Raw genomic sequence first — 18,371 nt, 5'->3', positions numbered from 1 at the left:
TTGAGAGTTTTCATTTGTATGACGTTATGTTATGACATGACGTTAATGCGCCAAGATTATTCATGAAATTTCACGGAATTTTATTTTATTTTGATTTTATACATTTTTTAAGCTCTTGTGCATTAATTCTTTTTGTTATGCATATAATAATAGGAACAACGGTTCTGTAGTTTCTTTTTCAATTTCAATTTGAACACAACGAAATAGACATAGTGTTTGCACATAGGTTATGATACATGTGGATTTACATGGGAGGTAAATAGTGACAGCCACCAATATGCACATCTCTGAGTCTGCACTAAGTATAGATATAGAGAATTTTATCACGGTGTTGTTTACAAAGCGAAAGAAGCACGTCATATTAGAATACATCTTTAAACATAGTTTACATTGTATACCTAAAATAAAGATGAAAATGTTATACATTCATAAACTTTTTGTGTTAATTCAGTACTTTCTCAGATTTTTAAGTAAATATAGAAAAATAACACAATATATTTGTATTACAAAATTTTATATGCAGAAGAATAGGGTCTTGACAGTTGCATTTTACTAATAACAGATTCAGATAAATTATTTGATCGCTGCAATATAACCTTTTTGGGCTGATGTGGCATAAAGCAACCACCAATCAATCAATCAATCAATCAATCTATTCTTTAATAAAAAACAAACTAAAACAGAAAATGACACATATATATGTAGAGATATTTTTGTTCATACTTGAAAGAATGTTTTCTTTAGACATGTTAGAGAGTTAAACCTTTACAAGCTTAAACAGCAAAGGAGATGATTGAAGTAACAACTGGTAAACTTGTTTTACTGTCCATTAAATTTCTGTGGTAGTGGTGGTACAATTTTTAAATTTATTGATTAATATTTCAGGAAAATATACATGACAGAGGGATGGACAGCTTTCTACAAGGGAGGTACAAGTAGGATTATAGCTATTGCCATTTTGTTTGGTGTAGCACAGACTGTCTATTGGCTGGAACCAGTAGAGCATACGATAAAACTCTATGCCAAGTACAAATCTTGACCTTCAAGTGAAAACATTTAGGCACAATTCTACTTCAAAATTTTATAATTTATTTCTTAGTGCAGTAAGGAAACAAAAAAAAAGTGTGTATTGTACAAAAAAGATGTATTTATCTTTATAAGGTCTGATTATATTTTTTTTGTAGAATTGAAGTTTAATATAGATTTTTTAGAAATTTTTAAAAGAAATTGTGTGTGATTTTAGAAGACTTTTCAATTAGTTTAATGTGAAAAAATAACAAAAGGGTCTATAGCTTAAAGTGATTATCAATTTTATATTGTAAGAATGTTTTGTATTAGCTTACCTTGCCCAGATGTACAATGTGAGCTTTTGCCTTTTTTTTGCATCCATCATTTGTATTCTATCCATTTTTTTTCTAATTCTAGACCTTTCCAACCACTTTGCCTCTGAGGACCATTGTATGACCAGGGGTCTATTTTAAAAACAAAATGTCCTTTTTTACTAGAAATTAATCATGTGGATAAATTCAACACTTTCCCTAAGGTTTTTTTTTTCTAGTCTTGTAAATGTTACTATGGGCAAAAGAAACCTTTGTCGTCTGCTTTAATTATAAATGATTTTTCAAGCTCGCATCAAATTTTCTTATCGCCACTACTAGGATCTGAAACAGGTAAAACCGTATTCTTTAAAGGCTAAAGTAGTAGGTACACGTCAGTTTTGAGTTTTATTCAATCTGACCCAACTGAAACCTCATTGTTGCCTTTGGACTTAAAAAATTCATGAAATTTGCAGATTTCTGCTTCTGTTCAGTGCTTTTTATGGATATAGTTCATTTCTTAAAGGTGTTGTTAGAAATTACAGTTTAGAAATCAATTTCTTTCAATTTACTTTTGGAAAAAAAAACCTCCTGACCCTTAGAACAGATGTGAAACAAATATTTACTGAGTGAACAAATATTTACCAAACAGAGGCTGAAAAAGGATTTTATTGCATTTTGAACTGTCATAGTTGAAATTTCATTCCATGTAGTCATTTCAAATGTCCTATAAATGCCAAAGCACCATGTTCTTTTTTAAATCAGTGTAAAACCTAAGTACTAGATGTGGGATACAGTCTCCATGTAGTCTCTAGTGGATTTGCCAAGATATTTATATAAGAGTTTATGATGCTATAAATAAAAACCAAATCAAATCTATTAGACAGTTGGTTTTCCCGTTTAAATGGTTTTATACTAGTAATTTTTGGGGCCCTTTATAGCTTGCTGTTCGGTGTGAGCCAAGGCTCCGTGTTGAAGACTGTACTTTGACCTATAATGGTTTACTTTTATAAATTGTGACTTGGATGGAGAGTTGTCTCATTGGCACTCATACCACATCTTCTTATATCTATAAATCTTAAAATAAACTATATGTCTCTTCTGCTCCTCCAATTTTTTTTTAACCTTTTGGACATATTAACTTTATTAAAAAGGGTAAATTCTGTCTGTTTTTTCATAACTTAAGTTAAAATTGTGTCAGGTCTCCCTTTATGGACTGTTGTCATATGACAATGATATTTAAAAAATAAAATACATCTTAAAAAATCTTTAACCACCCCAAAAAATAAACAAGAACATGACAAGATCTGACAAATAGTAAACTTCTTTTGACTGATTCTGGCTATGTTAGATTTCTACAGAACTTCTGCTGTCGGAAATAAGGGGCAATGATTACATTTTTAAAAGGGAGTTAACTCTAGATTTTTTTTAGTTCCCTTTCCCATACATTCCAGTATTAAGTTGTCCTTACTGCTTGCATTTTACATATTTACAGAATGTGATAAATAGTTGATATTATTGTTATTATTAATACTTTTTAAACTCTACTGAAAGATTAGTCCATTGTATGGCATTATGAAAAATATGCAGTTCTATACACTATTTAATTTGTGAAGCTAGTCTCAAAGGAATAAAATCCTCATATTTGAAACCAGAGTTTTGTTTTTATTTCATAAAGGTTCATAACACATATACATATGCTTTCTGTTTTGTTTATAATGTTTGTTTAATATTGATAGTGTTATGATTGATTCTTTTTTTAAATCTTGAAAATTAAAATTAAATCCTGTGCCATAAAGAAGTTATAACTCATAAATTTAGTCAAATGAGTTGTGCCTTGTAAAACTTATTATTATGATGTCAAATTACATGTGTTGATTTATTGTGATATGTTGACAACAACCATGTAATACCAATTGTATTGAAATCATAGAATCAGAGGTTATTGGAAATGATTATCAAATGTATTGTTTGGTCTACAGGCTTTTCCATTAAAACATACATACTACCCGGGAAGGCACTTTAAAAATGGGGTACCACCTATAGAGGCAAATTAAAATTTTAACTTACATTTTCGCTCTGGAAAAAACATAGATGACACTCACCCATAGTTGAGAAAAAAGTAAATAACAAAAATACCGAACTCCAAGGAAAATTCAAAACGGAAAGTCCTTTATCAAATGGCAAAAAAACATTCGGAAGTGCCTTCCCTTGGTCCCATGTATGTTTTTATGGAACAGCCCTAATTATATATTGCTGACTATTTATCAGTAGATCAGGAGCAGCCCTAATTATATATTGCTGACTATTTATCAGTAGATCAGGAGCAGCCCTAATTATATATTGATGACTATTTATCAGTAGATCAGGAGCAGCCCTAATTATATATTGCTGACTATTTATCAGTAGATCAGGAGCAGCCCTAATTACCGTAGAAAGGCTTGTATAGTTCGCAGTGGTACATAGTCCGCACCCCCTTCTCACAACGAAATTTTAGGTAAAAAAACTTTTTGTAACTGTTAGAAAAGGTCTAATGAAACTCCGGTAATTTCAAATCCTGTGCGGTCGTTTGCGGTATTTTCTTGGAAAAACCTGTTTTCCATCATCAAACAGAAGCTGAAACTGCTTGTTAATGATTCTAGAACGCTTCATGATTGTTAAAATAAGTTTAATTCACTTAAAAAACAATTTAGAAACTTGTGTATGTTTAAACAGGAAGTTTAAAAAGCACGTGTAAAAGAAGAACTTAACCGGTGAGAGTCGAAATCCGTACATAACATATATCACTATAATACGACTTTGAAAGTAAAACAGTTCCATCCTTTTGTAAAACAGTCTTTAATATATCTATCACATAAATGTTTGAAGGGTCTTAAGCTAATACAAACCATATTAGTCAGTATGAAACACCAAAACGGAACGAACAATAACCGATTTCGTTTTGTAGTTTACAAATTCTAAGCTGGTTTACGGTTGTCTTTTTCACTATGTTTGTATCGTTTCAATCGAGCAGATAACAGTTTATTTCAACCAATGCATTGAAAAGAAACGAGAAATTTGTAATGAAAGGTTTAGTTTTTATATTTATCAGTATTAATTTGATATTGAATAGAAATAACTTATTAATATGGATGAGTTAAAATTATTAGTTTGAAAAATGATAAGAGCGCCCTCTACAATAGAAATAACAAAGATGGCGGAACGTAAACAAACCACCTCGACCGCGAAATTGAAATTTTTCTCTTATTTCTTGCTTATTGTACTCTATAGTCCGCACCCCTTCTGGAAGGTCCAATTTTGGAGAATAAAACCGCGGACTATACAAGCCTTTCTACGGTATATATTGATGACTATTTATCAGTAGATCAGGAGCAGCCCTAATTATATATTGCTGACTATTTATCAGTAGATCAGGAGCAGCCCTAATTATATATTGATGACTATTTATCAGTAGATCAGGAGCAGCCCTAATTATATATTGCTGACTATTTATCAGTAGATCAAACTAAAATAAAAGCTTTGTTATTGTAAATTTTCTTTAAAGTTATTTGAATATTTTTTAATTCTTTGATTTAACGATACTTATACCAATAAAAAGTAAATGAAATGAGGAGAAAAAAACAATTTACCTGACAATCATACTGTGTTATTTTTTACAACCTTTTAATGTAAGAATTATAAAGAAAGTCTTCTACTCCTACAATTTTAGATTCCAGGAACACCACCTTCCATCCCTCCCTCTCCCCTCAGTATGAAATTTATAAGACACTGATCCAAAAAATATGAGTAAATATTCTCAACTATGAAGACATTGTTAATATTTATATGCACTTTATACATGTACAATAATGAGAAATCTCAATTTGGCACACATTTGATATATTTGTACATTGGGAGTGATAAAAGTCTTAATTTCTGATAGGGAAGATTCTGTCAGATTTAAAATCACTTGCTTTAAAATCAAATATATGTGTGTTATTAATTTTTCGCAGCATTTTGGTTTTGTGTCAGTTTCTAATCATCATTTGAATTATGAATTGTATGTAAAATGTGATATACATGTAAATGTTACAATAATCATGATTAAAATTGTCATTTGATAATAGGAATGAAATTTTTCATATTTCTGAAAATTGCTGTGTATTTATTTATATTTTGATTTGTATATTATAAGTTAAATTAGTAGTATGTATATTATACATTAGTTCTAGGTCAAACTATTATTTGTGTTACTAGTCTGTACTTATATTTGTGTCTTTAGTTTATGTCAGATTTTTTGGGATGTATATTTTTTTTCTTTTTCAATTTGTGTGGTGTACCACATCTATTTAGATGCATAAGGATCACCATTGTTATCTCATTTTTCTCTACATGGGCTATTGTGATCATGTATGAGCTTAGCCAGTTTAAATTTGACTTCTCAATATTTTATGAAATTATTAAATTGTTGCTTACCTTATATAGGTACTAACCAGCATTGGACATGTCCTCAATTTTTATCATGCATAATAGATTTTCTTCCCAAAACTTGACTTCAGTGTTAGGTTACATGGTGATCTCCAAAGTAATGCATGTATCCATGAACGGTTTATTTAGCAGGTAATTAAAAATATCTGATGGAAAAATGAATTATTTCAAATTTTGCCAAAGACCAATTATATGATGGCCTCATCCAAAAATTGTAATCTCACTTCCCAGTTTTTTTCTAATATCCTTGAGCCATATGTAATCAGAACATTTCATGTCTGAATAGATCTTTTGGGTATGGAGAAACTAAAAATTTTAAAAGTTGAATAACAAACGTTTATTTAATTTGATTGGAGCAAATGATGAATCCATGAAATTATGTACCCTTGAAATAGCTTTCCAACCAGAAAAATTGATACCAACTAAAATAAATGAATCCACAGTACGGTAAATCCTTAAAAAATGACTAGGGTAGTCAACATGTCATTTGTGAGTGTGCAATTTAGATACATGCAAGTTAGAAATTAAGCAAGTTACACATGATATAATCATAGTGATTTAGTAATTTTACAGAAATATTTATAATAAACTTATTCAAAAACTTTGTGTTAGTCTGCTAATGTAAATTTATTTAAAGCAGGATTTTTTTTAAACTTTAGGCTAATGGGATTATAGGGATTTAGTCATCCTAAAAGAAATGTTTAGATAAGAGATTTAATACAAGACTGTTGCACCAGTCTATGAGTGCCAATTTATATTATAAGAAATATTTGGATTATATTTATTTCATAAGTTCATAAAAATATGTTCATGCCGACAGAAATAATTGCTTTCGTGGTTATTAATAAGTTTTAAAAATTTACAAATTCTAGTAAAAATGAAATCTCTATAATATACCAATCATGAAAAAATGTACAAAAGTAGTTTACAAATTATTATTGAAACTGATCCATCAATTTGAAAAATAAAGATTTAATAAAGAACTTCTTAGTATTTACTATCATTTGTATGTAGCTAGCTAACTTTGCCATGAGGGCCAGTGGGAGTTATTACCATTACTTGTTACATGTGGTACATCCTTATGTGGTCAATCATCACAGGTGTCTGTCTTTTTCAAATACATGCATCTTCTTTCATAAAATCTCTTGGCCAATTGAGACCACACTTAGACATACCCATGATGATGATAATAAATGTCTGTTTTAATGTCTAGTGGCAAAATAAATACATTTTCAGGATGTGAACATGATAATGGGATATGATTATAAACCTTGATTTGTACTAGACCAACAATTCACAAGGAAACAGTCTACAGGAAGACCTTTCACCCTACACATACATATTATTCAGATTTCCAGCCGACAAGTCTTTGCCAATTACTCCTAAATGCTGTATGCTCAGCAGAGAAGCATCAAATACCATTTTTCAAGTCTTTGGTTTACCTCTCTGGTGTTTGAACCCTTGAATCGAGGAAAGCAGGCTACCATGAGACCATATTCATCAAAATTTATCTCTGTGATTTTCCTGTAAATCATATAAAATTATTTCAGATTACAAGTGAATTCGATTCCAGTTACCTTCATTTGATCTGAATACAGCCCTTTCATATTTCTGCTCAGTATTCAGCCATTGCAGATCGCAGCAGATGATAATATATGAATTTGATTTCAAGTGACATACTTTTGAATATTTACAACCCTTCGACTTTGGAACACTTTCAGGAAAAGAGGTAGGGACAATTTCCTCTTTTTTTATGTTTAAGTTTTACCCTTGTCCATCTGTTCATCCGTCTGTTCGTCCGTACATCCCCAAATTAGTTTCCGTTCTCTAATTTTAGTTTGCCTCAACCAAATGTTATGAAACTTATACACAATGCTTATTACAACAAAACACAGATCATGTTTGAATTTTGATGGCGTCACTTTTACCGTTCTAGAGTTATGCCTCTTTACAAATGGAAAAATTGCTGAATTTTTTTGTTTCCGTTCTCTAACTTAAGTTTGCCTCAACCAAATGTTATGAAACTTGTACACAATGCTCATTACCACAAAACTCTGATCAAGTATGAATTCGGGAAGCGTCACTTTTATCATTTTTGAGTTATGTCGCTTTATAACGTTATAAATAACGGGGGTATCATCTGTGTCCTATGGACACATTCCCCACTTTTTTAGCTCACCTGGCCCAAAGGGCCAAGTGAGCTTTTCTCATCACTTGGCGTCCGTCGTCGTCGTCGTTAGCTTTTTACAAAAATCTTCTCTGAAACCACTGGGCCAAATTTAACCAAACTTGGCCACAATCATCATTAGGGTATCTAGTTTAAAAATGTGTCCGATGACCCCGCCAACCAACCAAGATGGCCGCCATGGCTAAAAATAGAACATAGGGGTAAAATGTAGATTTTGGCTTATATCTCTGAAACCAAAGCACTTAGAGTAAATCTGACATAGGGTAAAACTGATTATCAGGTCAAGATCTATCTGCCCTGAAATTTTCAGACAAATCTGACAACCTGTTGTTGGGTTGCTGCCCATGAATTGGTAATTTTAAGGAAATTTTGCAGTTTTTGGTTATTATCTTGAATATTATTATAGATAGAGGTAAACTGTAAACAGCAATAATGTTCAGCAAAGTAAGATCTACAAATAAGTTGTCATTACCAAAATTGTCAGTCGACCCCTTTAGGAGTTATTGCCCTTAATAGTCAATTTTTAACAATTTTTCGTAAATTTTTGTAATCTTTTACAAAAATCTTCTTCTCTGAAACTACTGAGACAAATTTAACCATACTTGGCCATAATCATTATTAAGGTATCTAGTTTAAAAAATTTGTTCGATGACCCCGCCTTCCAACCATCATGGCCAACTTGGTTAAAAATAGAACATAGGGGTAAAATGCAGTTTTTGGTTTATATCTCTGAAACTAAAGCATTTAGAGCAAATCTGACACGTGGCAAAAATGTTCATCAGATTTAGATTTATCTGCCCTGAAATTTTCAGACAAATCCAACAACCCGTTGTTGGGTTGCTGCCCCTGAGTTAGTAATTTGACAAAATTTTTGCAGTTTTTTGTTATTATCTTTGATATCATTATAATATCTAATATCTTATACTATTAATTATGATTTTAACCTTATTTTACATGATTTCCAAAGCATCAGTAAATAAGGTGAGCGACACAGGCTCTTAAGAGCCTCTAGTTTTAAAACAGAGCCGTTTTTAAAAAAGTCTTTAAATATTAACTAAATTCATAATGAAATAGCTCATGTGTGTAATCAAAAGTATGGCTTATATGTAATCAGATCCCCTTCTTATAGAACTGATACAAAAAATTTCCTTTTCAGAAACAGCATGACCAATATTGTCAAATATTTTGAGACAGTTTGAAATGATGGATAGATGCTTAACATGCAGCAGCAGATACACCATCAATATTCAAAATTACCTTTCATTTGATTTTGGCTGTATAAAAACCAAATAAAAGTTTTTTCGTATTTAGTTCCATTGACATTTGACATTTTTGTCGAGCCTTCGACTTTAGTCGAAAAAGCGAGACATAGCGATCCTACATTCCGTCGGCGTCGTCGTCGTCGTCGTCGGCGGCGTCCACAAATATTCACTCTGTGGTTAAAGTTTTTGAAATTTTAATAACTTTCTTAAACTACCTTGGATTTCTACCAAACTTGGACAGAAGCTTGTTTATGATCATAAGATAGTATCCAGAAGTAAATTTTGTAAAAATAAAATTCCATTTTTTCCGTATTTTACTTATAAATGGACTTAGTTTTTCTGCCGGGAAATATTACATTCACTCTGTGGTTAAAGTTTTTAAAATTTTAATAACTTTCTTAAACTATCCTGGGTTTCTACCAAACTTGGACAGAAGCTTGTTTATGATCATAAGATAGTATCCAGAAGGAAATTTTGTAAAATAATAAATCCATTTTTTCCGTATTTTACTTTTAAATGGACTTAGATTTTCTGCCAGGAAACAACACATTCACTCTGGTTAAAGTTTTTAAAATTTTAATAACTTTCTTTTACTATTTTGGATTTGTACCAAACTTGGACAGAAGCTTGTTTATGATCAAAAGCTAGTATCTAGAAGGAAATTTTGTAAAATAATAAATCCATTTTTTCCGTATTTTACTTTTAAATGGACTTAGATTTCCTGTCAGGAAACAACACATTCACTCTGTGGTTAAAGTTTTTTAAATTTTAATAACTTTCTTATACTATTTTGGATTTGCACCAAACTTTAACAGAAGCTTGTTTATGATCAAATGCTAGTATCTAGAAGGAAATTTTGTTTTCTTCAAGTAAACATTACATTCAGTCTGCAGATAAAGTTTTTAAACATTTATTAGATTCATAAACTATCCTGGATTTTTACCAAACTTGGACAGAAACTTCTTACAATCAAAAGATAGTATCAAGAGGAATATTTTTATTGATTTACTTCCTCATTTTTGTTGAGCCTGCGATTAACAGAAAAAGTAGGCGAGACACTGGGTTCCGCGGAACCCTTACAAATTTTTATTTAATTAACCATAGTACAAAAAGTGCAGCTATTTTCAGGATACATTTAACTTACAAGTAAGATAATCGTAGCAGCCTTAACTTAACTTTGTATATTTATTGTGTCAACATACATAAGATCCAGCCAGGAAGCACTTTGGAATTTCAACAATGGTTTAGTTTAAAATACTTTGTGTGCATTGAGAGTATTGGTAAAATGGTGATATTGTCTCTATGTTAGTGATGACTCTATTTTCCAAGTGACTTCCCTGAGTACCAATATATATATAATGATAATATCATGGGAATTGGTAATATATCAAGAACCGATTCTGTTAACATTTTGGATATAGTTTCTAAAACTGTTCGTAAAAACCGTTCTCATGGGCGTAGAAAAAATCGCAATCAAAGAAAATTTCGGACCACCACCATACAAATATTTCGGACCTAATTTCTATTTCAAAAAACAACGGGAGACATTATCTATTAACCAAGCTCTGTACTTTACCTATAAATAAATTAAATAAAATTTTAGAGGATTGCAACACAATTTCATATTGCAGTCCTAAGTATGAAATCGTTCAAATTATAATGGCATATTGTTATTCTAAACTGTTTCCCAAAATTGATCGCCCTGAAGATCATAAAAAACATTTTATTAAAATAAAGTATGTCAATAAAGGTTTTGATTTTGTAAATATTGCCAGTATTTTTAACGACCATTCTGTTAAAGAACAAATTCCTGGATATTTTGATAATATTGAACTCCCTCTTATTTGTTATATTTACAAGAAATCTACCCGAAAATTTGTGTTAATTATAGCCAAGTCTGTAAAGATGTAAATATCAGTGAAAAACACCTCCGTCATGTAATTGTAGTAATTCCGAATACACTTATGGCCCCATTTCCGATGTTATAACAGGAGACCTTAACATCGTTCGCGACCGAGAGTTAAAATCATTCCTCAGTAAAGGACCAAAATATCGTCCCCCGTCAATTATTAATTGGAATGAGTGTCGTAATATCATCCACGACTCACTTCGTGCTTACTGTTTGAAATGGATAATAAAACGGGAAAAAGCTGACAAAAAATCTTTGGACTCTTTTTTTAATTCAGTAATGAAGATAGTTGATATACGTATACAACATTTTAAAGAACATTTTACTCTTAACAACAACCATAAAAATCCTATTTCTCGTATCAAACATAAACTAAAAGAACTAGCCAAAGAATTTGTTTTTGTCCCGGCTGATAAAGCTGCTAATAATATCATTATAGTTTGACGTAAATTTTACATTGAGGTTCTGCAAAAGGAAATCACGAACTCACCAACATTCCCTAACTGACTTCATTTTCAGAAAACGATATCTGTAACAAACATAAAGTATTAGCTACTTCTTTACAAGCAGAACCAAATACAATGAAAGTCCCAACTATGTACTGGCTTCCGAAGCTACACAAATCACCTTACAAATATAGATTCATTTCGTCTTCAAGTCATGGTTCCACTACTAAATTGTCTATTCTACTTACTAGTACACTTGGTACAATCAAAAACCTGATAATAAATTGTTCAAATAAGGCCTTTGAAAATAGTGGAATTAACAACTTTTGGAGTGTCAAAAACTCGTTGGAAGTACTTGATAAAATTATTGCATGCATATATTGGTGATTTTGAATCTGTTCAAAGTTTTGATTTTTCTACCCTAAATACCACTTTGCCTCATATTCTTATTAAGAAAAAATTCACACACCTAATTAAATGGGCATTTAAAAAGTCGGAATGCGAATACATATGTTCAAACTCTTTTAGGTCATTTTTTAGTAGCAACAAACAAAAGAGCTATGTCAATTGGACATGCTTTGATACTATATCTGCCCTTGAATTTTTACTTGATAACATTTTTGTTCGCTTTGGAGATTCCGTATATCGTCAAGTTATCGGAATTCCAATGGGGACTAACTGTGCACCACTTATTGCGGACCTGTTTTTGTATTGTTATGAGTTACAATTTATGACTAAAATCAGCAAAGACCCATCGAAACAACATCTGATACAAAAATTTAACAATACTTTCAGATATTTGGATGATATATTGGCTCTCAATAATGACGACTTCAGTATGTATACTAAAGAAATTTATCCTGTTGAACTTACTTCAAATAAAGCTAATACTAACAATGACCACTTTCCGTTCCTCGATCTTGATATCTATATCATTAACGAGAAGCTTAATACAAAAATTTATGATAAAAGAGATGATTTTTCATTTCCTATCGTTAATTATCCATTTTTAGATGGTGACGTTCCCTTGTCACCATCTTATGGTATTTACATATCTCAACTTGTACGATTCGCTCGTGTATGTAACAAAGTATTAGACTTTAGCGAGAGAAATTTATGTATTACTGAAAAATTATTACACCAGGGATTTCGATATCATAAACTAGTCAAAACATTTACTAAATTTTATCATCGGTATAAGGACATCATTCGTAAATATAACTCAACATGCAGACATCTTATACGTTCGGGTATTTCACATCCAATCTTTTATGGTAATATTCTTTACAAAGCACAAAAATGTCAGTGTTCACCTCAAAAGCTAACAAAACCTTTTAACAGACTTATTAAGAAGGGATATAGTTACGATACTGTTGTCAGGTCATTAAAGATTGCATATTTTTGGCTTTAATATTGATTCACTTATAGGTCTTTGCATCGGAATTAAACATATTTATTCTAAAACCAGTTATTGGCATGACACGGGTTATGTTCTTCTCATATATTTTATGATGGTATAATACTAAACCCCTAACAGAAGGGATTGTGCCTGATATTCATATGATGAACCATTAATCTTTCAATCAGTTTAATTGAGGTCTGGAGCTGGCATGTCAGTAACTGCTAGTAGTCTGTTGTTATTTATGTATTATTGTCATTTTGTTTATTTTCTTAAACTGATTTTTACTGTGCGTACTGTTGTACGTTTGTTTTTTCTACATTGGCTAGAGGTATAGGGGAGGGTTGAGATCTCAAAAACATGTTTAACCCCGCCGCATTTTTGCGCCTGTCCCAAGTCAGGAGCCTCTGGCCTTTGTTAGTCTTGTATAATTTTTAATTTTAGTTTCTTGTGTATAATTTGGAGTTTAGTATGGCGTCCATTATCACTGAACTAGTATACATATTTGTTTAGGGGCCAGCTGAAGGACGCCATCGGGTGCGGGAGTTTCTCGCTGCATTGAAGACCCATTGGTAGCCTTCGGCTGTTGTCTGCTCTATGGTCGGGTTGTTGTCTCTTTGACACATTCCCCATTTCTATTCTCAATTTTATGTTTTAATGGAACAGCCCTTAGGTTTCAAAACAAACTGCCTTTTACGAAATGTTTTACAACAAATTTTGAGAAATGCTTCAGGAAATAAATATTAGAAAGTGAACATAACTGAAGTAGTTCAACAGACCGCTTTATGATCACCTCTCTATACATATTCCTGTCCAAATTTAGAGAGACATTTTTTTCAGGGTTATATCAGATTAATATTTGAATAAGTCGGCGAAATCAGAGATAACTGTGTTGTTTATTCGAGAAACTTGAAGCTTCGAGAAATGTATCTGGTCCTATTGTATTCATCGAATGTCAATTTCAATGAACATTGCGTCCTGAGCTTTACCTTGGCGACTAGTTTTAATTCGTAGGGGAAGCCGGAATATCAGGATGGAACCATCGACCTTTGACAGAAAAATTAGAAATCCTTGTCTTTAAAGATTGGAGTCGCCAGTTTGTTTGTCTGATTGTTCATCTATCGGCTGTATGCATGCTCCTTTATTAGTCTGGATTGTAATTAGATTTTCAGAGGAGAACATAGCACAATTCCATGAACACGATAGTATCGGAAGAAAGATAATTCATGAATCACGAATCGATATTATCGATAGAACGACAATTCTAGAAACACAATAATATACCCTCTTGTACATTTTGGATCATGGCTATCGCTTTAGTTTATTAACTTAACCAAACAGAAGTCAGTGGAACAGAAATTTAAACCAATGTCGTTTTTAAAGCAATTGCTTTCATGTTATGGCGTATAGCCATCATTGTGACACAGATCAACCAAAGTTTTTGGTCTGTCATTCTAAAACTCCTATGTATGTTTTCTAATGAAATACATTAATTGAAACAGTTGAAAAACATTTTAGAAGTTTCAACCTATGTTCTTAATTGTAGATGTATTCGTTTTTGTATTTAAGGGGACAACCGTTTGACTATCAAAAACATAGAAGTCCGAGTGAAAAGGTGCATTTTTATACCTGCGATTTCGTTCTTGAGATGATTCAACAAAATATCCAATCATATCAGTTGTTGATTTGATATTGAAAATTTGACTGAATTATCTCTTATATGGTTTTATGTTGTTTAATTCGTGTTCCTTTTTGAAAGAGGTCAAGTTGCTCTTGTTCATTCATAAAATTATCGTTCATTCATAAAATTTTCGTGAAATCACAACGCACGTTATAATCTTATCTCGCATTATTTGTTTTAAATTAAAAGTAACACAGTTTACGCGTTCTGATTACTCTTTCCATGTTTTTAATACTTCCTTGATATAACGGGTCCTGTTATTTATTAAGGGTTTCCTTAATTGCTAATGATACTGATAGACTCAACTCTGTAAACAAATGATATAACGACAGTGTCAAATGTCATAATGGCCTTCTAGTCAATTAAAGAGGGGGGGACCTTTATCGGGACTCCGGGATCGGGTGTTTTCAAGCTCGGGATTTCGGGATTGATCCTTTCGGAATCTGGGAATTCTTTTTTCGAATTTCGGGATGTCGGGATTTTAATTTCTTTAAATTCGGGACCTCGGGATTCCATGTTTTTAAGCCCGGGATTTCGGGATCAGGACCCCTCCTACCCCCCCCCCCCCCCCCCCCCCTCATTAAAAATGATTACCTGTAATTCTCTATGTTTACGAATCTGAAAATAGATAATCATAACTGACCTTGAAATGTTGTTTGCGCAAATAATTTTGCGGAACGAAACCTGTGTTAAAAACACATTACAAAAAGTTCGTTTTCTTTTTTTGTCATAATTCCGTAAGATTTATCATCTTATAGATGATATGAACCCGTCCAAACGTGAAAGATGCCAAGTTAAGAAACTAATTTGGAATTTTCTTTTTCATAGAAATCGTCCATTTGGATATAAAAAACTGGAATGCATGAAAAATGATGAAACCGATATCCTCGTCTTTCCAGTGGACGAGTCAACTTCGTTTTAAATACGGTAAAATCTTATTTTCGTACGACGTGTTTGCAATTTTATTTCACTTGTTTTAGTGCTTGAAGATCATTATTCACAATGTTTCCTGAAAGTTGATTAAAAGCAACGTGGAGCTGTTTTTTCTTGTTCGTGAGATGACGATTTAAGTTCATGTTTGTACGTGATACCCCACCCCCTTTTTCGAAATTATATGACGATAGCAAATATTGTATGTTTAAAACATCTGAGCAATGATGTTTGGGACTAAGATTTAAGAAATGTTGACAAAGTAGCATACCAAAAATATTGTTAGTAAGCTGTAATATATATTTATTTTTTACATATATATGTCTTGTAAAAATTTTTTTTTCTTTTTTTTTTTCCCGACCGACCGGACTTTTTCATGAGAAAAATCCGTAAACCAACAAATTAAAAAAAAAACCTGGCCTTAGTGATGAAAGGGGTAAAGGGCAAGCCAGTTCCCAGGTTAATCGACAGTTAACGTGCATTTCATGAAAATTTCAGAAGCCGGTCACATGGTCCCATCTTCTAAATCTTTAATCGGTATGTATGAATGAATGATTCTTATGATAAACCAAAACTATAGTTCGGTAGTATATTCGCGTTACAAAAGTTGAAATCATCAACTGAATGGTAAAATTTAAACCAATTATGATATAATTAGAACGAAAGCAATGAAGATAATGAAGCCAGGTGCATGGATTGTCATGTAAATTATTGCCCAGTAATAAACACTATAGAAGGGGATAATCTATTATGATGTCTTAGGGAGTTATACATTTCCGCACATATATTTGCCTCCACCGTAAGCTGGGTAAACTTGTCGTTCCCCTGGAAAATGTAAGACATTGTAAAAATGACTTTTATTGATATAAAGTTGAAACATCCTTACTTCTCACCAGACAAGACTCCTGTCAGGTTTATTTCTTTAACGTGTTGATGAAAAATAAAAGTCTCGAAAAAACATTAACTAGGCAGCAATTGCTTTAGCACCCTGTAAGGCTTTGATTTTCAAAAGGTCACGAATGAAATGACAGCTTTGATGCAACCAATATTGTTATGCTTTGTATTAATATTTTAATTAGAAATGTGACATGAATGTTGTGTGTGCAATAATTATGTGTAAAATTCATATGCCAGTTGTTTCTTTCTAGAATTTAGTTGCATCTGTTCAATTAAGCTATAAAATCAAATAACATTTTTAGGATGACCACAAACCATCAGTCTCTCGGAAACAAATTAAATTCAAATTTTGTTTTACGTTTTCTGTTTTGACATCCGAACTGCCTAAATTGCCTTATTTGGAATACTTCCCATGGAGATTTAGAAACGGGCAAAAGAATCTAGAATCACAAGTGTATAGCATTATTGTCATCCTTGGACTTCTTCCTTCCGGTAGTAACACACATAATAAAGAGGGACATCCGTTTGGCTGTACGGCATGTACAAATACGCAGCAATGCCCGGTTGGAATGAGGACGATGCCTCGTTTATGATTAGTGCCACGCTCTCTGCAAGTTAAAGACATTTAACTTTTCAATTATATTGAAAAATAAATCTAAAAAGTTGCGCTCTGCAAAGTAGATCGTCTGAGATATCCGTGTAATTTGTAGTTACTGATAAAGGGCATAATCGTTTGATTATTTAGGTCGTTGAGTTACTGTCTCATTGGTACCCATATCTCCTTTATTCATACATATTGGATAGGGGCAGAAATGTTTTCTTCCCACATGTCAACTACGCACACATCAAAGCGTCGTTGTAGTTTTTCGTCCACCGCCCAACGCGTTGCGGGGGACATATAAATACAGGGCGTCCGTCCGTCCGTCTGTCTGTGCGTCCGTCATCCGGTCTTTTAAGAGCTCTCACATGTACAATTCTTTCCAGACTTTTATGAAACTTATATCATAGGATTATATTAGCAATGTCTTGGACGAGTTCGAAAATCAGTGCCGATCAATTATTTTTAAAAGAGTTATGCCCCTTGGAAACATTCACTATATGGAAAATTGCATTGTTAGCGCTCTCCTTTGTACAATTCTTGCCAGAATTTTATGAAACTTATATCATAGGTTAATATAAGCAATGTCTTAGACGAGTTCGAAAATCAGTGCCGATCAATTATTTGTAAAAGAGTAATGCCTTTGGAAATATTGATTATATGAAAAATTGCATTGTCAGCACTTTCATGTGTACAATTATTGCCAGAATTTTATGAAACTGATATCATAGGTTTATATCACTAATATCTTTGACACTTTTTGGAATAAGAGCTGATCAAATATTTTGAACATGTTATGCCCCTTAGAAAACACATTGCAATTGCTCTGAAGCCTTCGTTTCTCTAAGATATCAATAAATAGTTTAAAAGAACAAAAAAGGTGCTTTTTCAGTTATTGCCCAACGCGGGGGACATTGGAACTCTGTTCTTTTATCTAATGTACAGCAAAGGCAAAATTGGAAACATTAAACAAAATTCGAGTTTTTGATGTCAAGGAAGGGAGGTCCGCAATTTCAACCGACGACTTGGTTAGCAGTTGACGTTGCAGTCGTATATTTGTCTCGGAAATTGCGTTGCCTAATGAAGTTTTAATGACGTCGCAATGCTACTACAGGTTGACCTGGTCATAGGTAGTCATTTACAAATCCGTCTGTCTGTACCGTTGATGCAAAGACTGAAAGGGGAATTTCTGGCGTGCAAATGTCAAGCAACAGCGCGTAGACTTATTCCAGCCTGCAACCTTCTTATGGCCTGATTCAAATTTTTATTTCTCAGTCC

The 18,371-nt window shown here is 32.4% G+C and overlaps 1 protein-coding gene across 1 annotated transcript in view; it reads left to right on the top strand.

The window, feature by feature from the left end:
• Positions 1 to 3,739, top strand: part of LOC127736487 (mitochondrial glutamate carrier 1-like) — a 47,678-nt gene extending 43,939 nt beyond the window's left edge. The window contains exon 11 of the mRNA XM_052247038.1: positions 886 to 3,739. Coding sequence (XP_052102998.1) covers positions 886 to 1,039 — 154 coding nt within the window. The 3' untranslated portion in view covers positions 1,040 to 3,739. The remainder of the gene's footprint in view (positions 1 to 885) is intronic.
• Positions 3,740 to 18,371: the final 14,632 nt, after the last annotated feature.

Source organism: Mytilus californianus, unplaced genomic scaffold (genome assembly GCF_021869535.1).
Source record: "Mytilus californianus isolate M0D057914Y unplaced genomic scaffold, xbMytCali1.0.p SCAF_31, whole genome shotgun sequence".
NCBI lineage: Eukaryota > Metazoa > Mollusca > Bivalvia > Mytilida > Mytilidae > Mytilus > Mytilus californianus.
Note: the sequence above shows the minus strand (reverse complement) of the source record. Positions and strands in the feature narration are given on the sequence as shown.